At 38.7% G+C, this 26,217-nt stretch overlaps 1 protein-coding gene across 14 annotated transcripts in view; it reads left to right on the forward strand.

Annotated features, from left to right (window-relative positions):
* Positions 1-26,217, forward strand: part of PAK3 (p21 (RAC1) activated kinase 3) — a 289,242-nt gene that overhangs the window by 225,902 nt on the left and 37,123 nt on the right. For 13 of the 14 annotated variants that reach the window (XM_073227404.1, XM_073227402.1, XM_037004766.2 and 10 more), the window contains 5 exons: positions 8,711-8,759; positions 9,055-9,167; positions 10,923-11,040; positions 12,481-12,580; positions 13,055-13,251. In XM_073227404.1, coding sequence (XP_073083505.1) covers positions 8,711-8,759; positions 9,055-9,167; positions 10,923-11,040; positions 12,481-12,580; positions 13,055-13,251 — 577 coding nt within the window. The remainder of the gene's footprint in view (positions 1-8,710; positions 8,760-9,054; positions 9,168-10,922; positions 11,041-12,480; positions 12,581-13,054; positions 13,252-26,217) is intronic. The other variant, XM_073227406.1, reaches the window with a different exon arrangement.

Raw genomic sequence — 26,217 nt, forward strand, 5'->3', positions numbered from 1 at the left:
AGGAGGGTGCATTTAAATAGTGACTTGAGAAGGTGTAGGATTTAATGAGTGAGAATTATGGGACGTTTCATTTGAAGGAAACCAAATGAGCACTTGCTTCTGACTGTAGGTTTCATTCATGTTGGTATCCCTAGGGCCTACAACAGTGTCTGGCATAGAGTAAATAAATACTTTGGAAGTATTTGATGAATGTATCTGAAAAAGACCAGAATTAAATCAATGGTACCAGTTCCATGGACAGTCAAAAGTCTTTGGCTAATGGGAGAGCTTTTCATTGCATTAGCTTTGAAAGTGACATTTATAGAAAGCTTGTGTATAATATCTAAAACTTACTGTTATGATGCCATACTTTCAGAAATTAGTTATATCCCTTCTTTACCATTCTGACAGAAACTCTCAATGAATATCCAAAACTAGCATTGATAGAGAATATTTCAATCAAATGTGTCTTTATCCAAACAGTACTTTGGATAAAAATAAATGAATATGGAAAATTACCATATTATATGAGAGATATTATAAGGACTTGAATATAAGGCAGTTCCCATTTTTACAGAGGAAAAAATTGGGGGTAAAAAACCCTTACAATTTATTTGGGCATATGTGGTATATTTCCTTGTGTGTGTGTGTGTGTGTTACGGATCTGTGTTTTACACAAGTGAGAACACATTATGTATGTCCTCTTCTGTTATGTGCCTATGTCTTAGAGGTGGTTCCATGTCAGAAATACATATATTATTTCAGTACCTCAGTATATATATAGTACCAATAAATATATATATTATATCAGCACTTCATTCTCATTAAAAGATGCAGTGTTCTGTTAGAATGTGTTTAATTTAATCAGGCCCACATTTGTAGACATTTAGTTTGTTTCCAATGTTTTGCTATTATAAACAAGGCTTCAGTGAGGATTTTTACAAATAAGCCATTTTATACATATGCAAATTTATTATTAGGATACATTCCTGAAATTGGAATTTCACATGAAAGGGCATGTACATTTTTAATTGCCAAGTTGCCCTCCATAGAGGTTGTTCCATTTAACACTCGCACTGACAATGTATCAGAGTGTGTCTGCCCACACCCTCATACATATCCTTGTTTATCTATCTGAGATTGTAGGGCTATTATCAAAACTCATACACTGATTTTCAAAAGGAAAAGTGTTTAAGAAAGGAGCTCTAACAAGAAACTATGGCAAAGCAAAAGACTCTCATGAAGAATCCATTAGCCTGGATCGTCCACGCCTGTATTTTGCCAAGGTATCTTTGTTGCATAGCACATCTCTTTGTAGATTAGACCAACTATGCAGGTAAACTTGTCAGAAAATGACAATAGGAGCATTTCTTGAAGTCATTTTCCTCCTATGCATAAAAATACACATTTAGCTAAAGGAATTTTTTCTAACATTTGGATCTTTGGTCAATCGTGTAATTACTTAGATTGATAATATGATCACTCCATCAGTAATTACAGACTTTTTTTTGCAAATGCTCAGGTCCTGTCCATTTAAATTAAATTTAGTTTTAAAGCTTGATAAAGTAAATACATCATGTTAGGTATTCTCTAGACTTCTCTTTGCTATTCAGTGAGGAGCCCTCTTCTTAATCTAACATGACGTTCCCATATTGAAGATGAATAGTTTTGAAACTTGTTTCCTAAAGGGCTTGATTAATAACAGCTTATTTAGAGAAACTGACAAAGCAGTGTACAGCATAGAACTCAGGAATAAGTGCTGAGAATAAGACCTCTCTTGTTTTTCTTTGTTCAAGAAACTATAGGCAAAAGCAGAAGTGGTGTGTAGTGTGCTTACAGAGGTGATTCTTTGGGTAGGACCACCCAGCCAAAAAGCATTTGCTTCCTCATCGGATCTGTTTTCGGCCATAGGAGGTAGACCCATGAGGCACTAAATAGATGTACTCTGAACTTTGTAATAGGCTTTGTGATGAAGGAGTTTGGAAATACATTAGCATTTGTGAAGAGCAGTGTTAATGGAGCAGTGGAAGATGCTCTTTGTTCTACTTAATGCTCTTAAAGGCACTGTTGTGTGCTGTCCCTTGTAAAGAAAGAGGATGCCACTCAATCAACCACCATTAGCAGTTTTCACTTTAAGTTGCTTTTTTCCAGCCGTGTAATGAGCTTGTATTAAGCCTCCTGCCCCCCCCACCCTTCCTGTCTAGGCGCTCTTGAAAGCAGTGGCATACACTGAAACAGCTGCTTAGACTTAATGTCGGAGTAAGTAGCTGAGTGAGTTATCCGGCCTTTCTATAGGGATTAAGCCCTGTAGCTGCGGCCTTGTTATCATTGGACTATAACCCACTGAGCTCCCTGGCCCCACACCCATAATGTGTTACAGCTCTATTTAAAATTAGCTGACCATGAATACTCTGGGAAAAGTCATGCCCTAGCTAAAAACAGAAAGTTTCCTGTTCCAATTTATCAACCCAGTAATTAAAGAATATACCGCTAGCCCCAGCTACACTCTGTACTGTACTTAGGTAGTCAGGGAACATGATTTTTACATAATTTTATTTTATTAAATTTAGTGATATATTGTCAAGAGGCAAATGACACAAAAGAAAACACTGCGAGACTCTCTGTGAAGGAGTTACTGCCTTGCAGTGGTCACAGTGTTCATGACCATTTCTGAGCCCTACAGGGCATACACCTCACAAAAACTAAATGTGTGGTAGTATCGGGCAATACGTTATCTATGTATTTTTATTTCAAGTGCATTAATATAGTGAGACAATTTCTAGATAAGGTCCTGCAAGTACAGTTGCCCCTTGGACAATGTGGAGGTTAGGGGCACTGATCCGCTACCCCCACGCAGTCAAAAACGCACACATAACTTGATTTCCTAAAAACTTAAGCAGTAGTGTGGCCTGCTGTTGGCTGGAAGCTTTACCAATAGCATAAACAGTTAACACACATTTTGTATGTTATATGTGTTATGTACTGTGTTCTTACAGTAAAGTAAGCTAGAGGAAAAACGTGTTTTTTTCAAGTTGTCATAAATCTGAAAAAATATTCCAATATATATTTATTTAAAAAAATCCTTGTATAAGTGGACCTGTGCAGTTCAAAGCCATGTTGTTCAAGGGCCAGCTGTAGTAACTCTACCTTAAATACTCAGCAGAAGATAAAGTCCAGTCTGAGGAACTCACCTGAGGCCAGTCCACCATTGGCCACATGAGCAACCTTAAATGAGTGAGAAAACAGAAGAACTGTTTTGTATGGGTTATGCCAAAGGAATGAAATATACCTTGTCTAGGGGCAAACTAAATGGGTTGCAAGGGGGCATGTGGACTACGTGAGTAGAAAATTAGAGGCAAGAGAAATACTTCAGGGAGACAGCATAGTAGATACAAACGTGGACTTAGGGAAGTATTATACTTGCAGTTAGGAAAATGCTAACACTGCAACAGAGCATGAACTGGTGGTTAAGAGTATGGGTGTGAAGTCAAACATGCATTTTTGAGCTCAGCTGCCGACTAACTCTAATGTTGCTCAAGCTGCTTAGCATTTCCCAGTTTCAATTTTCTCATCTCCAAAATGAGGAGACTGCAATTTATTCACGGGCTTGTATAGGATGAACAGTAAGATCATCCATTTACAGAGAGCAGGCAGAAAATAAAGCTCAATAAATGATAAGTCTTTTATAGCAGCAGCAGAGTAGTAGATGTGGATTAAACCCCTGATGGTTTAATGTATAGTTGTAAAATGCTGAATGTGAAATTGCCCTATCCTCTGGTTCCCTCGCTTATTACCCTGTTGAGTCCTGCAGTCCTCTTGCCCTTGTCTTTTTCTCCCAGTCCATGAGCTTCCTGCCAGCGTCCCTTGCCTTCCTTTCTTTTGCTCCTCCAATCCATTTCTGTACTGAAATAAGAGTGCTTTATCTAAATTATAAGTCCTACCATGTTGTTGCTGTGGCAACTAATCGTGATCATGGCTTGACACTGGCTTTTAGCAGGAAACATCCAAGCCTGATGAACACTGCTGATAATTAAAGTGACTCATGTTGGGAGGAAAAGGGAGAAACAGTGGATTGTTGTTTCTTTCTAGACCCTGTAAGCTAGATGCCAGTGTTTCCATGTGATTATTAAGTGCTTGGCCAGGTCAAAGAGAAACTGCTATAAGGCGTCTAATGTGATGCCAAGAACCAGCAGTACTCTTCACGCTGTAATTGAGGATGAGGCCCAACAATTGAGCAATCTGTTGGTTTTATATTTTTGAACCATCGTGTAGGTTAACTGACAAATCTCTTCCTCCAAATTAGGAGACTTTTGGTACTTACTAGCTGTGTCATCTTCAGCATATCCCTGCTTCTCTCTGGGCTTCAGATTCATATATGTAATTAGGAGGTTAAACTAGATTCTCTCTGTTTTCCGTGGAGTCCTGATAATGCAAGATTTCTGTGAGTGACTGAGGCTTGGAACACACAAAATCCCCATCATAAACAAATGTTCTCTCTACAGCAATCTGGCTTCAATATAACTGGAATGGAGGGATAATAGAGATCAATGTGATTAAGTGGCTTAAAAAACAAATTGACAGTGTTGACCATTTTAGCACACCAGCCTCAATACACCAGAGAATTGGGGGTTTTAACTCCCATCTTTGTTAGTTTGGTTTCTGGTATCCGTATGTCTAAGACTGCTACATGATACTGACTTTTTTTTTAATTAAAGTGATGGATTTGGTAAAAATACCCATTGGGATACTTTGACATATTCCAGGCTATTGAAAGATCACCTTTTAGGAATCAGTGTGACATCTTGTTAACTAAAAGATTGTTTCTTTAGGGGTATAAACTACTGTGCTTCACTTATTTCACTTATTACAAGGACAGGGCTTCCCAGCTTCACCACCAAGGGTCCCTTGGATTCTTTATCTTTGTGAACTCCAGGTTATGAATAGCTATAACTATTGAACTATATTTATAAAATAACAGTTTGTTTCTCATACTTTATTAAGCCAAAAAATGTACAGCTGCTGCTTAGAGCTTTTGATCAAGTGATAGGCACTGTAATCATAAGTTGATATCATTCCATCTGAAAGTATTTTAATTAGCTTCCTCTGAGGTAAATATCAAGTTTTTGCTATGAATTTGAAACATAAAAATATCTTAGAAAGTTCCAGATACATAAAAGCATTCCTTGTGATCCACAGACTACAATTTGGGAACCTAATGAATAAATATATTAAGGAACAATCAACCAACCTAATAACAATTATAATTATATAAGTTATTGTTACTAGGTTGATTGTTCCCTAATATATTCATTAACTTTCCAAATTGTAATATATAGATGGTGATGATTGCTAATATTTATTGGCAATTACTATATGCCAGGACTGGTTTAAAAATACTGCATGCATTTAATCCTCCTTTAATCCTAGGCAACCAAGTGGCTAAATTATTTACAGAGAGGCACACAAGTACAAACTGGTTGGATTTGAACCCAGGGAGGTTTAAGTAGATGGCTGTGAGAATGACTGTTCTTAGCCCATCAGTGGGCAGAGTGCTTTAATAGAGGAGTAAGAGAAGAAGAGAAATTCACATTTATACCACTGAATCTTAAATTGTAAGACTATAGAATAGCATCAGAACTGGGGTGCAGAGAAGTGTTGGAGGTGGTAAGATGAAGCAGGAGACAGGGTACTAAGTTTTATTCTGCAGGCTAGTATCTGGGTTTGTGCATTTGAGTTGAGGATTCTACAAAAGCGAGAAGTTGAGCCATCCAAAAACTTACTGGTCAGAGCAGTGAATTCCAGACGCCTAACAACATGCTTGGTGTGGGGGTGGGGAGTGGGGTGGGGGAGGATATCACCATTTTAAGACTGGAAACAAGACTTAGGGGAAAGGGAAACAGCTCCCACTAGATAATTGCATGTATGCTATAAGGTGGAGGAAGGGAAAATGAGGAGAACAGCTCATTTTTGACATAATAACTGATGTTCAAAAGTTTCAGGGTCTTTAAACCTCCATGGATTAGGGGTTTGTGGCAACTCTATAGCACAGAACACCATAAAACCCAGGATATTGGGATTCCAGAGGTACTACTCTAGCAATTATAAGACAATGAAATGCTGAGAGAAATTGGGGGCAACCCCCTCCCCCCGCCAAGGATTTGAAGGTTAAAGCTCTGGATATGTGAAACACTAATCTATCTTGCACTCCATGGCAATCACAATTTTAGCCCCTAGGACAGTGGCAAGGGGCTTTCGGGGTAGGGGTCAGGGCAGTGAATAAGGAGAATGCCACCTGGGCAGGAATTTGGGGCCTTCTTCCCTCACTTTAACTGGAGCTCCTCCCATTTTCTATTGAGGGTTTCTGCATGTGGTTTCGTTTGATGAAGGCATTCCAGATTTAAAAAGGCAAAACCACTTCACTAAAGGGAAGAAAAAGGATGTGGAACCTCTAAACAGTATTCTAATAGGCCACCTTTGGCCTTTGGCCTCTTTGAAAATAGGGACCGATACTAGCCAGGATGTTTTGGCTGGGCGATGGGGAAAGGCCAACTAACAACTCAGTAAATCGTTTCTCTGCTGTGAAACCAATACCAACAACCCATGATAATAATCGCAGTTACCATAGAAGTATTAACTCTGGTCAGGGCATAGGGCTAAATGCATACATAGAATGGGCCATTTGATTCTCTGTAGTCCTATAAGATATTATCTCATTTAGCAGACACCTTCAGTTTTTTTGCATCTAGCCTATGTATATACGAATAAACTAAGTAAAGGCATTTTTGAATGTTATTCTGAAAATAGATTGAAGTAGTTCCTCAGGGCTTATATAACTGAAATACACATCAGGTTGAGACTGTCTTTTCCTTTGATGTCAGGCAATTCTGAGTTCAGAAGGGCAAATCACAAACTGGTCCCTGAAATCAGAAATGTCGGGTAGCTTATTCCAAGAGTGGGGGGAAATGTTTTATGTACATTGAAGTAGAAGAAGAAATGTTTCCTTCACAGAAAGGAAAGGTTTTATTGCAATTGCATGTTTGTTTCAGAAGATTTTTATTTATTTGTTCATTCAACAAATACTTACTGAACACCATCTATGTGCTCTGATTCCAAGATCTCAAACATACAGAATTGAGAGACTGATTTGTTCAATATAAGCCTTAAATCTAAGTAATTCCTAAAATTACCAAATCCTAGTTTAGATGGCTGTTGGTATTAATCAAATGCAGTTTTTCAATCTAGTTTCAATAGATACTTAAATACACACTCAGAGTGAGGAGAACAGTAGAGTTTACAGACTCTACATCATTAGAATTAAGGAACTTTGAAATAAAGTAGTCCATTCCCTATTATTTCACAGCTCAGGGAGTCAGACAGACTTGGTTTGTAAACTGTATAATTTGGAGAGGTCACTTGACCACATCTGTAACATGGGGATAATAGCACTTATAGAAATATGGTAAGGGTTACATAGATAATGCTTATATAAAGTTCTTAGTGCAGTGTCTGACAACCAACATGCTCAATATATGTATACTGTAGTCCTATAAGATATTATCTTGCTGAGTAGTGGGATCAAAACCCAGAGAGAAGTGACTAGCCCAAGGTCATATAGCTTGTGGTTAGTGAAATGTTAGAACTCACATCTCTATTAGTAATCAGATATTCCTTATATTATACCACCATTTTATTCCTTAGGAACAGGTAATATAAACTTCCCAGGCCCGTGAGAAATATTTTGGCTCATCCAGGGAAGAGAATGAGAAGGAAATGGCTGACATAAAAGCATTCCTGGGCTCAGAAAACAAAACAGTCAGCAATTAGTAGAAAGTTTAAATAGCAATGGTAGGACATAACAATGCCTTGTGAATAACAGAACTGATCTCTATCCTAACCACAAACATTTCAATGAAATTGACTAAGTTTTTTCTTTTTCTTGGGGATAGAGGTGGGAAGGTGGTTCAGAATGCATGTGTGTTTCACAGAAAGTTACTCTGAATTCAGCTTTGCTGGGCAATTTCTATTTGCAAAGCAAGAGAACCCTGTAATTGAAGTTAAAATGGAGCGTGAGTACTACCACCAAGACTTAAGGAATGATAGATTTTAAAAGGATGCTGGGCTGGAGTGAAACTTCATAGGAGAAGCTGTTTAAAAATTTAGCAAAAGGAAAAACAATGGCTGCACAGTAAAGGCACATTGTTACTGCTTCTTGTAGCTACAACAGGTAAGTACAGCACTGAGAGTGGTTTATTTATTAGACGATGGTATGCTTATGAATTCGAAAAATGTATTGAAAAAGCCACTCTGTCCATATGCTAAAAACAAAGCTTAATTTACAGTTGCCTAAGCAAAGGATGATACATTCTTTCCTAAACTTTACTTCAGTCTAATCAGAGGACTAGTGTCCGCTGTTGCAATATCAAAGGAGTCTTCAATATATTCCAAAAGTTTACTAAGAGGAGCAAGGCCATTTTACTCAGTTAGTGCATAGTGCCATGGCGCACAGATGGCACCAGAAAGTCTGAGTGGAATTCCTAGCCCATCAAAAGGGATACATTGTCATTTTTTTCAGGCACAGTTACTGTACAGAGCAATTGTTCCTCTTTTACTCTGTCCTTTAATCTTCAGTTTGTCCTTTCTTCTGATTGCTCTCTCCTGAAAATAATTTTATTTCAAGTAAAATATATTGATAACCCTTTGACTGTTTACTCGATAATTTTCACTTTCGCAGGGCATCAGGTACTGTTTATACAGCGCTGGACATTGCAACAGGACAAGAGGTAAGTGCTAACATTCGATCCTGAGTTTTATTTTCCTTTATTCATATTGATCAGATCTCCTCTTTGATGGCTTCTATGGCTGAAAAAAAATGGGTAGTATGGGGTTGACATGGAAATTTACTTCATTGGTACCTAAAGCATCTGAACTGGATGGTTTATTCATGATTGATCAAAGGGGCACTGAAAAAGAGCCTAGTAAGATAAAGAAAGTGTATGCCTCATTCTGTGTACCAAAAAATACTGATGTTTATGTTTAATCATTATAATTTATTCTTGCATTTTAATCCTCATTCAGGTGGCCATAAAGCAGATGAACCTTCAACAGCAGCCCAAAAAGGAATTAATTATTAATGAAATTCTGGTCATGAGGGAAAATAAGAACCCCAATATTGTTAATTACTTAGATAGGTAAGATTTTTCTCTCGTTATGAACTTGCTTTCTTTATGGGATGTCATTTTCTTGGCAACTTATTTTTGGGGGATCTATTTGCTGAGCATCCAGTCTGTATGCATTTCTCAAATGCTGCAGAATAGTAGACTATGAGATCTATGGCTAAACTTGTATCCACTTATCAGACATTTGATGACACGTTTTATGGTCTTGCTTCTTAACATGAGTAGTTTGGGCAAATTCCTTCTGAGGACTGTGACTCCATGTTGGCAGGAAATAAGCTGTTGCACATAGGAGAGAGCTGTGGGGTTTTAAACATTTCATCAAGTATGCGTTTGGAGCCAGGGCTGTCTCTGGGTGTCTAAATGAAGAAGACTAACTACAATGGCCCTGCTTTAATTGGTGCTTTGTGATTAACTGACAGTGAGGTCTAGGGAATTGAGACTTTAACCTCAAACCTTTTTCCTAGACCAGGTAATGAATGTCTCTTTCATCAGTGGTATTAGCAGTGGGTTATAAATAGGCATTTAGAGACAGCCCTAACTCTTCACTTGTGATTAACATCTGTCTCATTCAATTTCAGTAAGTGTTTGTTTAGCACCACTGTGCTGTGTAGTCTGGGCTGGGAGGGTATACAGAAGAAATAAGACTAAGTCTACAACCGCAGTGAGCATAAGATTGTGCTTTCTGTTTTGCACCAGGTAGACCAGTGCTATAAGAGAACAGGCAAGGGCAGAGGAAAAAGGAAGGTCAAATTTTATAGTCAAAATCAGTGTTCCATAAAACGTTGTTTAGGAACCACCAGCAACAGAGTGACTTCACTCTGCTTTTGTAATTTTGTAAAAATTGCGTTCATAAGAAATGCATATTTCTAGGCTGCTCTCCATAACTAATGAGGTAGAGCCTGTGTATTTTCATTTTTTAACAGGCTTCCCAGGTGACTCTAATGGGCACTGCAGTTTGAGCACCAGTGGATAGAAAGTCTTACTCCTTATTTTTTTTTCTCCTGTTACATCATACTGATGTGGAACTTAGGGTAGGGTGGAAGCATTGGGGTCATACCATTCACTATAATTCCTCTCTCTTGTTGAGCAGGGGAAAAAAGAGATCTGATCATACTGCCAAAATGCCTTCAGATGGTCACAGGTGTTTTGATGCCCAACTTGTAGGTCTCTGATGACCTTCCTCCCCATATTTGATTATTTGGGGTGTGTCGCTCAATAACTACTTGAAGATATAGACATGCCACAACTGACTTCTATCAGAACTGAGACCTCAGCACAGTAAATCCATTGCAACCAAAGTCTTTTTGATTCAGCAACTGCTTGAAAACAGCTCAGTAATTATTTAAGTGGAATCAAAAATAATGCTGAGATCTGAATAAATACCCTAGAAATCTGTACACCATGGACTGGTTCAGTCCAAGAAGCCAACATTATGGCTTGAGTTATCCAAAAAAGTGATTCATTGATCCTGTTCATTGAAAGTAGCTTTTACGATGGTATGATTGACAGTAGTCAGTCACCAGAGGCCTCCTTGCTCTTTTCCTTCCTCCATGGTGCATGGTCATATCTGATGATCCTTTGATTTCAATGCATATTATCTTCTAATGTTAAGGAAGTGTCTCATTATCGCCATCACTGATATTTTCTTCTTGTTATGTAACTTGGCCAAATGCAGAGACTAACTACGAATAGTCTCCTTGATGGGGATATAGGAGAGTCCTCACTTCTTTAAGCCTGAGTCAATGTCATTTTTTTTTCTCATTGTAGCTACTTAGTGGGTGATGAACTGTGGGTAGTCATGGAATACTTGGCTGGTGGTTCTTTGACTGATGTGGTCACAGAGACCTGTATGGATGAAGGACAGATAGCAGCTGTGTGCAGAGAGGTAAGAAAATAGTTTCTAGCTGATGAGACAGAACACCAATATTGGCAGTTCTTCATCTCTGATAATTCAGAATTTTTATAACACCAAAAAAACACATCTTTTCTAGCAGAGAGCCTAATAACTTCATTTTAGATACTAACCTAATGGCACTCCCCTTCTCTCCCTCCCCAGCCCCTTGCTTATTTGAGCTACTGTGCTATAGTCTTTTGAGTTCCATTATGCCACTCACAAGGTGCCATATTTAAGCCTGCTTACTGTGGTCTCAGTGAATATGGAAAACATGGATGTTAGCATAGAGCTTCTTTCTGATCTGGGGGAATTTTACATGATAGTTATTTCGTCCTGCTCACGCAATGTGAGCCATGTAAAACACAGACCACATTATAATCTCACCATTTTCTGGAAGGCAATTTTAGCCTCCCTCAGCCCAGAAAGTAGTTGCTTTCACAGTATAAACTGGACATCTCTCTAGCCTTCCAGGGGGTCTGAGTGTCTGCCTCTTTTTCAATAACAGTGTCATATCTCTAGTTTCAAGATAAACTGAAGATATTATATTATTTTTTTTCAGTATTAGAAAAAACCACACTCCTCACTGGAGCCTCATCTTGGCCATCACCATCAACCCCATTCACTGTGGCGAGGTTCTCTATAGACCCAAGTAGAACTCTGATCTACCAAAACTTGAAAACTGGTGATAGGTAAACAGAAGCAAATAATTTCAGCTAGTCTTTGCCTGTTTTTGATTTTAAACCGTTCCCTAAATTTCCTCCATTCTTGCTCTCCTCTCATTCCCATTTCTTCCTCTTCAAACATACATACCTATCCACTAGACATGTATAGTTTTTATTCATGCAATAAGTCAAACTTAATAATATTCAAAGGAATATTTTACCCTAAGCCTGTGGCTTCCATCTGCTAGTATTACAATGCAAAGCCAGTTTCAAACAAGTACTTACAGTTACTTCATAATCTAGAAGTGGTTCCCCAATATGGCTGTCTATCAGAAATACCTTGAGGCTTTTGTTTTAAATGCACATTCCCGGGTGTCTCTGCAGACTTACTGAATCAAATCATACTATGGATGCAGAAGCTTGCTACATCTATATAAGATCAACCTGAGTCTGTATCATCTAGATAACTAGGTCAAAGTAGGATTATATTCATGGGTTACTTTGGTTGTATGAATGATTTGGGTGCTACTTAGCACACCATCACTCTCCATGTCCTAGGCTGACTCAGGAGCCTGCATGTGTGTAACGCTAAGTCACAACACTGATGTAAATGGTAATGTGATTTGAAAATGGTGTTAACAACATTTAATGATCTATTTCACTTGACAACAGAAAATTATATCCTTGTCCCAAATTTATCTGGAAATGAAACTTAAAATTTCTAAAAATTCTGTGGAATATAATTAGAACTTTTTTTCTGATCCAATAGTGCCTCCAAGCTTTGGATTTCTTGCACTCGAACCAAGTGATCCATAGAGACATAAAGAGTGACAATATTCTTCTTGGGATGGATGGCTCTGTTAAATTGAGTAGGTATTTTGGTTCAGATGGTGTTTGAGAGAGTTTGGGGGACATTTCTGCTCTTTTACTGCTTATCTTGAGAAGAAATAGCTATTGAAAGTGATTAGTTTGAAATTATTTAGAGCTAGTTCGAAGTAAAGAATTTTTCTAATGTTCTGTTCCTGTAGATTGTGGCCAGCCTTTGAGGCTAGTGACTTGCATCTGCTGGGTGACAAACACCTAATTGGAAAACTGAAAGATTCTTTACATTGGAGGGAACAGTAATAGGGAGGGAACCAAACTGAGGTTTAGTAAAAATGATATCACATTCGTTGGTTATTTCAATCCCTTTTAAAATGAGGTCCAGCTGAGTGGAGCTATGGAGTTGTAGAAACTCAGTGTCCCGCAAAGGAAGTTACAGCAATACTGAAAATGGCCTATTGTAAAAAAAAAAAAAAAAAAAGGAATTCGAGTTGATTTTCCCTGACTTTTCCCCTCTGCAGCTGATTTTGGGTTCTGTGCCCAGATCACCCCTGAGCAAAGTAAGCGAAGCACAATGGTGGGAACTCCTTACTGGATGGCACCTGAGGTGGTGACTCGGAAAGCTTATGGTCCAAAAGTTGATATCTGGTCTCTGGGGATTATGGCAATCGAAATGGTGGAAGGTGAACCCCCTTACCTTAATGAAAATCCACTCAGGGTAAGTCAAAAGAGCATTCTGGTACCATCCCCAGGAAAGGGAAGAGGCCAAATGTCATCATTTCTACCAAAAGTGTGGCCAGAATTGGGCTCTTTCCTGGGACAAGTGACATAGAAGCTCCAAGTTATAATTTCAAAATTACTCTGAGTTATTTTCAATTTCTCTTAAAATTCCTGAACAGCTTTTTTCAAGTGTGTTGGTATCAGTATTTCTAATGGTAGAAATCTTTAGAATTCTTTAATATAGCTTCCTGCAGTTTAAAAAAGTGTAGCCTTTTTTGAAAGGCAAGATGTGGGAAACAAGTATTTTTTATTACATGCCATGGTTAAATGATCTTCCTAGGAAACCCTTGCTTTACAATTACTTTAACGAAGTAAATACATGCATTTCCAGGATACCTATAATTTTAAAAATTAGATTTTGTTTCATTATCAGTAATGATTTATTAAGCAACAACAGCTTGGTGGGTATTGAACAGAACCCAAGATAGACACAGTGCCAGCCTGGTGGAATCACCAGCTTAATTAGACTGTCAAGTAGAAGATGCATGAAAATAGTTTGTGCTGGGTAACTCGGTTTGCTATTGCAGAATCAGAGGTTTGTTCCTTACGTGGCCTGGTTGGTTAACCTCTGCAAAGAGAAAAGCTCCATTTCATAGCCTAACACCACAGTCTTTGTTCAGAGCTGCTCATGATGATGACAGGAAATGCCAAAGGACTAGGAAAGAAACGCTCACTCAGTACAGAAGTGAGCCGCTGGCTATTTTGTTGTATATTGCCTAAGGGTGAGCCAGAAGTTGTGTTGTATATACAAAGTACATCATAATAGAGGAAAAAAGGAAATATGTATGGATTAAAATTCTTTCAAAACTCTCAGAGCCATTGTCAAAGGCATCTTGCATATTACTCGCATCATTACCATTAAGAGTCTAAAATTGCATTTTACCCTTAGTATAAAACAAAATTGTCTTGAGTAAATGGTTAAGTGTTTACATATATAGCTTATAAAATCCATATTCGAGCCAAATATATGCAGCTTTTTATACATGTAAAGAAACCTATAAACCAATTGTCTAGTTGTTTTTGCAGTTGGAACATTTTATAATGGGGAGCTGCATTCCCTATGTAGAGAGAGGGACAGCCTCCTCCTTGTCCCCTCCTCATTCTGCTCTGGTACTTGGCCCCTTGTCGTTAGTCCCTGTGCTGACTGGAAAACAGAGAAGAGTGAATGCCCTAATGAATGCTATGGGCCATTGCTCTGGGCTCATGAAACAATCTGGAAGTGAGATATGCACACTGATTAGTGCCTGCAGGGCTGAGTGGAAAAGAAGGGGCTTTTTCCCACCATTCCTGGGTCAGCCCTCCATGAATTTAATCAAGTCTGCTCCTGACCCATGGACCAGCACTTCAGGGTAATTACTTGGGCTTGTCCTTACTGTTTAACCACCTTTGCCCATTAACAAATAGCAGTGAAAGGACACATCAGGCCTCCTGTTTCCATGGATTTCCTCTTCTAAGTCTTCAGAGTTTAGAGGCACTAAACGGATATGGCTATTTTGCTTTCTGCTTTCTAATGAGTAATTTACAACCTGCAAAATTTAAGGATTAAATAAATGGCTCTGTAAAGCAGCTGGTCTCCTGATGCTTTCAGTTCCCTGATTACAATTGATTACTCTTTAGCTAGGCTGTTAATTGTTAGAAAAAAGGAAACAGTTTTAATTTTTATAGGCATCTCCTAGCCTGAGATTAGAACTCAAAATTAACAGTTTGTCTCTTAGAATCCACAGCCTTGTATGGAAACAAGGACTTGCAGATTAACAAGGCACCAGGTTCAGAGAGCCTACATTAAGACTGTAACAAAAAGACCTGTCAAAAAGACCACCCCGTTGAATTCCACTGATAAGGATTTACTCTAACACTCTTCATTACACTCCATGTATGAGCAACCTTCAGTAAATCAATCAAGTCCTTATTGAGCCAGCATTTGCTCTCTCTGCTAGGCACCACGAGTACTTTTTTAGTTTGGATTTTACATATGTTTATGTGTCCTCATGTTCTCTTAAAGAAAACACAGTCTCTCAGGCTATATGCCATTATTTGGGATTTGAAAAATGTAGTTTTTTGAAACCATGGAAGGATTGGAGAGAAAAAGGTCTAATATAAGCCTGTAGGAAGCCTGTGTTCTCTTGGATACTCATGGCCAGGCTGTGTGTGGCGAAATAGAAAATGGTGGAGCTTTGGGAGAGGTATAAATGAGAACTAAGTTAGTCCTTCTTTCTTTAAGATCTTTCCACTACTACCACCTATCTACCACTTTAGGCTTTGAGGAGGAAAGAAGGGAATAAGTGAAGGAAGACAGAGTGGTAGAGGGTAGCATGCTGATGTAAAAAAAATTTGGACCATACAGTCAGGCAATCTGGGTGTGCACGGGCTCCATAACCTGCAAGCTCTAGAACCTTCACCAAATCACTTTAACCTTTATAAGCTTATTTCCTTTGTGTAAAATGGGGATAATATATATCTCACAAAGTTAGTACAGTGTAAAGCTCATTGTAGGAAATATAGAGAGAGAATAGAAAGAAATTTATATATGAGTAGAAAAGTGAGAAAGGAAAAAGAAAGGACCTTTATTTTTTAACTGAAGTATCATTGATTTACAATGTTATATTGGTTTCAAGTATACAACACAGTGGTTCAACAGTTACTCATATTACCAAATCCTCACTCCCACTAGAGCAGTTACTATCTGTCAACATAGGAAGATGTTACACAATCACTGACTATATTCTCTAGTTCAGTTGTGAGTTTAGACTGTTTATTTGAAATTGTTCTTGTTTCTTGAGGTAGGCCTGTATAGCTACGTACTTCCCTCTTAGAACTGCTTTTGCAGCATCCCACAGATTTTGGACTATTGTATTCTTGTTTTCACTTGTCTGCTTGTATTGTCTGATTTCTGTTTTGAAATGTTCACTGATCCATTGATTATCTAGAAGCATGTAGTTTAGCTTCCATGTTTGTGTGCTTTTTTGTTTTCCACATGGAGTTTATTTCTTCCTTCACACAATTGTGGTCTAAGAAGTTGCTTGATATAATTTCAATCTTCTTGAATTTATTGAGGTTCTTTTTGTGGCCTAGTATGTGATCTGTTCTGGAGAATGTTTCATGTACATTTGAGAGAAATGTGTATCCTACTGCTTTTGAGTGGAATGTTCTGTAGATATCTGTTAAGTCCATCTGATCTAATGTGTTGTCCAGTGCCTTTGTTTCCTTATTTATTTTCTGTCTGGTTGATCTGTTGATGTAAGTGGTGTGTTATAGTCTCTTACTATAAATGCATTGCGGTCTAGAGAAAGGATCTTTAAAGTGTTTTTACCCATTCATGGAGAGAGATTGGATTCCCCACTTCCCCAAGAATGTCCCCTTCACACTGGCAACACTCCCATCCTCTTAAGGAGTAAAGGGTTCTGCACAATTCAGTAAAATTACCATGAGCAGGGAACACTGAACAGGAGAGGTAAAGGTGAAGTCTGGGGCTATACATTTGAAGGTTGTTTGCATTTCAGCATGGCTTTTTTTGTGTCTTTGTTGTGTCATGTACCTCTATGAATACTGCATATTAACATATCAGTGATGCAAGGAATTACTTTCCCCCCACTTACTTATAAAGTGGTTAGGATTTTGAAAAATGTAAATTGTTCTGTACTAATTGACCTCATTTGCTCATAAAATGCCTTTTAAAGGTTAGAGTTATTAACTGTAGTGGTGTTATAAGGTTGGTACCCTTCCAGAGACAGAGAGGAGACAAGCTTCTTTCCATCCCTTTCCAAGCTTCATTCCCACTGCCTAAAGTCTTTGCACTCAACATAACTGGCCTTGGACATGTTGTTCTGTGACCCATGGACATTTTTAGTGCATTCTCTAGTAATAACTCCAGTAATAAAGTACCTTGTTCTTTCTGTTTGCAAAAGTGAACTGGGGTTAAAATTGAAGTTTCCCTGTGGATATATGCATGCAGATCAGATGTTGGTGTTCTGCTCATCTCCCTCAACATTTTTGTCAATTGAATATATGTTTTTTAAAACCTATAATGAACTGATTCTAAATAAGGAGGCACAATAATTTCCATAAAATAAATCTTTAGTTTGTTGGGGTTTTTTTTCTTAGCACCAAGAGAATGACCATTTATTAACTTTGCATTCACACATAATGGGGATGTTCTTGTCAATGGGTTTTGGTGGAATCTGATATTTGTAAAATGTTGAGGGGACATCCAGTTGAAGTCCCTACCGGCCCCTGTGGGTGGAGCCCTTTTTATGTGTGATTTTCCTAACATTTATTCTAGTTGCAATAAAGTCCATTAAATCTTCTATTTCTACCTTTGCTTTAAACATCTGTGAAACTGTATTGGATCTTTGGAAGACAGTTATTGGTATCAGTAAGACACATCTGAATGATAAAACAGTATGTAGTTAGTATGTGAGCCACTGATGCTATACCAGTGGTTATCCTTGGTTGCACTTCAGAATCACCTGTGGAGCTTTAAGAACCGGTTCCCACCCAAGGACTAGATCAAATACAATGGTCTGTGGCAATCCCTTCAAAGAACCCTGTCAGGACTGGAAAACTTCATCAGCCCCGTTTGAGCATGGTTGTTCAGCCAGAAAAGAGCACACTATCATTCTCTTCCTCTATTTCATCTACAAAAAAAATCACGAGTAACTGTGTGTCAAAGCCTATTCTGAAATTCTGGTGCACTCTATGACATTTTCTGATTTACCCTCCACTAGCACTATCAAGAAAGAAGTGATATTAGTTCATACCATGTATGTCATTTTCTTTTTCAATTTTGCTTTTCCTGAAAATAAAGCTCATCATTAAAATGTGCCAGCTGCTGAGTACATAACACATACTGATGATAATAAAGCCATCAGTCTGATTACTCATAATTAGGAGTGCATATATTGTCAGAAAGAAGAAAGGCAGAAATCTAAATTCAGACCTGTTGTCTACACTAGGAGCCTCCCTACTCTTCCTTTACTGGCACTTAAAGCACTACACAAATGTTAGTTATTCTTATTTTTTATCATAGAACCAGAGAGATTCTGGTTAGTTTGTTTGTCTAGAGAAGAGAGTTAAGTAGAAGAGAATCTCTAGCAATGAAAAAACAGCAACTAAGGGCCAAAGTGGTAGCTCCCTCCAACCACTGGAACCTGTGTTATGGATTGGAATGTCTGGGTTTGATGGTGTGCACTCATTTGGAATTAAAGTCAGACATAAACTTCCTGAGTGCCAGAGAAGCAAGCATACTTTGCTAGCACTCAGTCAATATTGTTTTGAATGTATTTCAGGAAGAGCTGGGAGCATTCCCTTCTTTTTCCGTAAGCCACTATGGAACAGGAAGGTTTATTGATGGTTTGTTGACACTCCTTCTACTTTGAAGGCAAACCTATGCCTAAAAGGAGGGACCAGTTGGGATAACTGCAACTAAAATAGTTATAGAACAGTAACAGGGTTTCTTTTTAATCAGAAAAAAATGTTGCCTGTCAGAAGATAGACAGCTCTGAAGAATCATTGGTTGTCAAGAATTTAGCAAAGGAAAATGGGACCTAGCCATAGGAAAGCTGCAAGTCTTATTTAGATTGTAATTCAGAAGCAGCTCAAAGTACACTGAGTTATGATCCAGAAGACAGCCAAAGGAGAAATTGATTGCACAGCAAACTAAAATCTGAGACACTGAGCAGGCAAAGAAGAGGGAAAGAAAGATTATAACTGTGGTGACCAGGGATCTGCTTTTGGCCAAGACGACAATTCCATTTTCCTACTACTATCTTACCATTCTTCAGTGTCCTTAAAGCATGGCATGGGAATCAACCAAAGAGGCATATGCCGATTGCCCTAATAGGTATATAGACCTGTAACTAAGTAGTTAAGTCCTCCAAACCAAAGTTCATTCTAAACAGACAAATCACAGAGTGTGATGATGGGCAACAGCCCACCAAAATACCTGCTGGTGTGTTTTATCCTGTGGTTTTTTAAATCTGTGCTTTTGTCAATGAAAAATGACTTGGCCAAGAAAATCAAGGGTTTCTTGATAATTAAAGATCATCTCTGACATTTGTCATCAGTTGGAAATACACCTGGTTGCAACATCATTGTAGAAGATGCTTTGCATTCTGATAAAAGGATACTCTGGGAATTTGGGGGGAGCAGGGCAGTGGAAATCTCCTCCCAAAACCATATATATTTTTGAAAATGCAACAAATAAATCTATGCCTAACAGAGAGACCAGAGGATACAGTACAACAGCCAGGCTACATATACATCTGTGAGAACTCGGCATCTCATGAAGGGGATAAGATACAAGCCATGACCAGGTGGGACGTGAGCACTCCCCCAACCCAGCCCACCGGTGGGAGGAGAGAAGTCAGAGCAGGGAGGGAGTAGAAGTGCAGGACTGCTAAACAATCAGCTCTAGTAATCCGCACCGGAGCACAGACACACATTGCATGGTGTACTGGATATTAGAGGAACGGAAGAGTAAAATCTGCAAGCGGATCCCCACAGCCTGCTTTTCAAAAAGAAAAGCAACTGCTTTTTGAAAGTCTTAAAGGGACAGGGGCTTCACAGCTGGATGGAATTGTCCCAGCACACTCAGCCCAGCAGCTGGGAATCCCGGGGAACTGCAGGCGCCCTAACCCCCTGGGAGGCAACACAGCTCTGAAGCCCCTCACAGCGATAAACAGCCTGCCATTCATTCCCCCTCCTGTGTGGCCCTGGCAGAGCAGCCTGGGAGTGGCTGCACCCTCATCAGCCACCCAGAGCCTCCTCCCAGTGCAAAGCCACCTGGGCCAGATCCAAAAGCCGCCGCCAGTGACCAGCTGCCCTGCGCAGGCAGAGTAAGCCATGGCAGGGCGCAAAGGGGCACCCTTCTCACGGGAGAGCACACTCAGCACACCTGCCTCTCCCCACAGGGCTCTGGAATGCCCTGCCCGCCATGGTTCAGGAAATTAACACAGGGCCTGCTCCTGGTGTACGGGTAACTGGCACAGGCAGTGGAGAAGGGCAAAGCAACCAGCAAGGAGGAAGGGACTTTGTTCTCCCAGCTAACACAAACACTACCTGCCTACAACTACCTCTATAGCCACGAAAAGGCAGAATAATTTGGTCCAGTCCAGAATCACCCAGACAACCCCTGAGAGAGGGCCTGGGGAGATAGATTTAACAAATCTTCCTGAAAAAGAATTCAAAATAAAGGTCATAACAATGCTGATGGACCTGCAGAGAAATATGCAAGAGTGAAAGGATCAAGTTAGGAGGGAGAATACAGAAATAAACAATCACAGGAAGGACTTAAGAGCAGACTGGATGAGGTGGAAGAGGCTGTTAATGGAATAGAAATCAGAGAAGTGGAATACAGAGAAACTGAGGCAGAGAGATAAAAGGATCTCCAGGAATGAAAGACTATTAAGAGAACTGTGTAACCAATCAAAATGGAACAATATTCGCATTATAGGGGTACCACAATAAGAAGAAGAGAGAGAAAGGGATAGAAAGTGTTTTTGAAGAAATAATTGCTGAAAACTTCCCCCAAATGGGGAAGGAAATAGTCTCTCAGACAATGGAAGCCCAAAGATCTCCCAACACAAGGGACCCGAGGAAGACAACAACAAGACATATAATAATTAAAATGGCAAAGATCAAAGACAAAGACAGAGTATTAAAGGCAGCCAGAGAGAGAAGACCAGTCACCTACAAAGGAAAACCCATCAGGCTATCATCAGACTTCTCAACAGAAACCTTACAGGCCAGAAGAGAATGGCATGATATATTTAATGTAATGAAACAGAAGGTCCTTGAACCAAGAATACTGTACCCAGCATGATTACCATTTAAATATGAAGGAGGGAGTAAACAATTCCCAGACAAGCAAAAATGGAGGGAATTTACCTCCCATAAACCAACTCTGCAGGGTATTTTAAAGTGACTGCTCTAGATGGAAGCACTCCTAAGGCTAAACAGATGTCATCAGAGAAAATAAAATCACAACAAAGAAACAGACCAAGCAAATACTAACTAAAGGCAAAAAATAAAATCGACTATGCACAAAAGCAGTCAAAGGAAACACAAAGAGTACAGATTAAAACACCTAACATATAAAGAATGGAGGAGGAAGAATAAGAAGGGTGAGAAATAAAGAATGATCAGACTGTGTTTATAAAAGCTTAATAAGTGAGTTAAGTTAGATGATTAGCTAGTAAAGAAGCTACCCTTGAACCTTTGGTAACCACAAATCTACAGCCTGCAATGGCAATAAGTACATATCTTTCAATAATCACCCTAAATGTAAATGGACTGAATGCACCAATCAAAAGACACAGAGTAATAGAATGGATAAAAAAGCAAGACCATCTATATGCTGCATACAAGAGACTCACCTCAAACCCAAAGACACACACAGACTAAAAGTCAAGGGAAGGAAAAAATACTTCATGCAAACAATAGGGAGAAAAAAGCAGGTGTTGCAGTACTTGTATCAGACAAAACAGACTTCAAAACAAAGAAAGTAACAAGAGATAAAGAAGGACATTACATAATGATAAAGGGGTCAGTCCAACAAGAGGATATAACCATTATAAATATATATGCATTCAATACAGGAGCACCAATATATGTGAAACAAATGCTAACAGAATTAAAGGAGGAAATAGAATGCAATGCATTCATTCTAGGAGACTTCAACACACCACTCACTTCAAAGGACAGATCCACCAGACAGAAAATAAGTAAGGACACAGAGGCACTGAAAAACACACTAGAACAGATGGACCTAATAGACATCTACAGAACTCTACACCCAAAAGAAGCAGGATACACATTCTTCTCCAGTGCACATGGAACATTTTCCAGAATAGACCACATACAAGGCCACAAAAAGAGCCTCAGTAAATTCAAAAAGACTGAACTTCTACCAACCAACTTCTCAGACCACAAAGTATAAAACTAGAAATAATTGTACAAAGAAAGCAAAAAGGCTCACAAACACATGGAGGCTTAACAACATGTTCATAAATAATCTATGGATCAACGACCAAATTAAACTAGAGATTAAGCAATATATGGAGACAAACGACAACAACAACACAAAGCCACAACTTCTATGGGACGCAGAGAAGGCAGTTCTAAGAGGAAAGTATATGGCAATCCAAGCCTATGTAAAGAAAGAAGAACTATCCCAAATGAATAGTCTAAAGTCACAATTATGGAAACTAGAAAAAGAACAAATGAGGCCCAAAGTCAGCAGAAGGAGGGACATAATAAAGATCAGAGAAGAAATAAATAAAATTAAGAAGAATAAAACAATAGAAAAATCAATGAAACCAAGAGCTGGTTCTGTGAGAAAATAAACAAAATAGATAATCCTGTAGCCAGACTTATTAAGAGAAAAACAGAATCTACACACATAAACAGAATCAGAAATGAGAAAGGAAAAGTCACAACGGACCCCACAGAAATACAAAGAATTATCAGAGAATACTATGAGAATCTATATGCTAACAATGTGGAAGACCTAGAAGAAATGGAAAACTTCCTAGAAAAATACAACCTTCCAAGACTGACCAAGGAAGAAACAGAAAATCTAAACAGACCAATTACCATCAACAAAATTGAATTGGTAATCAAATAACTACCCAAAAACAAAACCCCCAGGCCAGATGGATTTACTGCTGAATTTTATAAGACATATAGAGAAGACAATACCCATTCTCCTTAAAGTTTTCCAAAAAATAGAAGAGGAGGGAATACTTCCAAACTCGTTCTATGGAACCAGCATCACCCTAATACCAAAGCCAGGCAAAGACCCCACCAAAAAAGAAAATTACAGACCAATATCCCTGATGAGCATAGGTGCAAAAATACTCAACAAAATATTAGCAAACCAAAATCAAAAATACATTAAGAAGATCATACACCATGATCAAGTGGGATTCATCTCAGGAATGCAATGATGATACAACATTCAAAAATCCATCAACATTATCCACCACATCAAAAAAAGAAGGACAAAAACCACATGATCATCTCCATAGATTCTGAAAAAGCATTCGACAAAATTCAACTAATTTTGGACACTAATAAATGGAAATCCATTCATGATAAAAACTCTAATGTTTTTATCCTCAACATAATAAAGTACCGTAACATAATAAAGGCCATATATGACAAACCCACAGCCAACATCATACTTACAGTGAGAAGCTGAAAGCCTTTCCTCTAAGATCAGGAACAAGACAGGGATGTCCATTCTCCTCACTGTTATTCAACATAGTACTGGAGGTCCTAGCCATGGCAATCAGACAAAACAAAGAGATACAAGGCATCCACAATGGTAAAGAAGAAGTCAAACTGTCACTATTTGCAGATGACATGATATTGTACATAAAAAAACCCTAAAGACTCCACTCCAAAACTACAAGAACTAATATCTGAATTCAGCAAAGTAGCAGGATACAAAATTAATACACAGAAATCTGTTGCTTTCCTAATATACTAATGATGAATTAGCAGAAAGAGAAAACAGGGAAAAAATTCCATTTACAATTGCATCAAAAATAAAATACCTAGGAATAAACCTAACCAAGGAAGTGAAAGATCTATATACTGAAAACTACAAGACACTCCTGAGAGAAATTAAAGAGGACACTAATAAATGGAAACTCATCCCATGCTCCTGGCTAGGAAGAATTAATATTGTCAAAATGGCCATCCTGCCTAAAGCAATCTACAGATTCAATGCAATCTCTATCAAAATACCAACAGCATTTCATTCTTCAGTGAACTGGAACAAATAATTTTAAAATTTATATGGAACCACAAAGGACCCTGAATAGCCAAGCAATCCTGAGAAGGACGAATAAAGCAGGGGTGATCTCACTTTCCAACTTTAAACTCTAAAGCCACAGTAATCAAGAGAATTTGGTACTGGCACAAGAACAGACCCACAGACCAGTGGAACAGAATAGAGAGTCCAGATATTAACCTAAGCATATATGGTCAAGTAATATATGATAAAGGAGCCATGGATACACAATGGGGAAATGACAGCCTCTTCAACAGCTGGTGTTGGCAAAACTGGACAGGTACATGTAAGAAAATGAAACTGGATCATTGTCTAACCCCATACACAAAAGTAAATTTGAAATGGATCAAAGACCTGAATGTAAGTCATGAAACCATAAAACTCTTACAGAAAACATAGGCAAAAATCTCTTGGACATAAACATGAACAACTTCTTCATAAATATATCTCCCCATGCAAGGGAAACAAAAGCAGATATGTACAAGGTGGAACTATATGAAGCTGAGAAGCCTCTGTACAGCAAAGGACACCACCAACAGAACAAAAAGGCATCCTACAGTATGGGAGAGTATATTCATAAATGACATATCTGATAAAGGGTTGACACCCAAAATATATAAAGACCTCATGCACCCGAACAAACAAAAAGCAAATAATCCAATAAAAAAATGGTCAGAGGAGCTGAGCAGACAGTTCTCCATAGAAGAAATTCAGATGGCCAACAGAAACATGAAAAGATGCTCCACATCGCTTGTCATCAGAGAAATGCAAATTAAAACCACAATGAGATATCACCTCACACCAGTATGGATGGCCACCATCCAAAAGAAAAACAACAACAAGTGTTGGCAATGTTGTGGAGAAAGGGGAACCCTCCTATGCTGCTGGTGGGAATGTAAATTAGTTCAACCATTGTCGAAAGCAGTATGGAAGTTCCTCAAAATGCTCAAAATAGAAATACCATTTGCCCCAGGAATTCCACTCTGAGGAATTTACCCTAAGAATGCAGCAGCCCAGTTTGAAAAAGGCATATGCACCCCTTTGTTTAATGCAGCACTACTTACAATAGCCAAGATATGGAAGCAACCTAAATGTCCATCAGTAGATGAATGGATAAAGAAGATGTGGTACATATACACAATGGAATATTACTCAGCCATAAGAAAAAAACAAATCCTACCATTCACAACAACATGAATGAAGCTAGAGGGTTTTGTGCTCAGTGCAATAAGCCAGGAAGAGAAAGACAAGTATCAAATGGTTTCACTCATCTGTGGAGTATAAGAACAAAGAAAAAACTGAAGGAACAAAACAGCAGCAGACTCACAGAACCCAAGAATGGACTAACAGTTACCAAAGAGAAAGGGACTGGGGAGGATGGGTGGGAAGGGAGGGATAAAGCGGAGGGGGGGAAAGAAAGGGGGCATTATGATTAGCATGTATAATGAGGGGCGGGGCACAGGGAGGGCTGTACAACACAGAGAAGACAAGTAGTGATTCTACAGCATCTTACTACGCTGATGGACAGTGATTGTAATGGGGTATGTGGGGGGACTTGGTGATGGGGGGAGTCTAGTAAATATAATGTTCCTCATGTAATTGTAGATTAATGATACCAAAATTTTAAAAAATGTATAATGTATATCTGTGTGTGTATATAAATAAAATAAAGGGTCCACCCTTAAAAAGAAATTTTAAAAAAGGATACTCTGAGATGTTTTCCATAAGCATCTCAGCAGAGAAAGTTGATTTGATTCCAGCAGTCATAGCTCTTTAGCTGGGAGAGCCAGAGTGCTAACATCTCAAGTGCCAGGCTGACCTTTTTGCTGCAGGTTGCTGCTTGCTTTCTTTTCCTGTTCTCCTTTTTCTTCTTTTGTTAAGAATTGCCCCATTGCTTATATGGCAGAATTCATGAGCACTTTTCATCTAGGAGTGGCCAATGAATAGGAGAGGACTAGATGAAGAGCCTTCTAGTGTCTCTACCACCTGTATACATTATACAAATTGAAGAGTGAATTCTATTCCCAGGTCTGCCAGCCAGGAACTCCATGACCTTGTGTAGGTGAACTGTCCCTGGGCCTCTATCTCCTTATCCCTTCAAACAAGTAG

The sequence above is a fragment of the Manis javanica genome, chromosome X (genome assembly GCF_040802235.1).
Source record: "Manis javanica isolate MJ-LG chromosome X, MJ_LKY, whole genome shotgun sequence".
Lineage (NCBI taxonomy): Eukaryota > Metazoa > Chordata > Mammalia > Pholidota > Manidae > Manis > Manis javanica.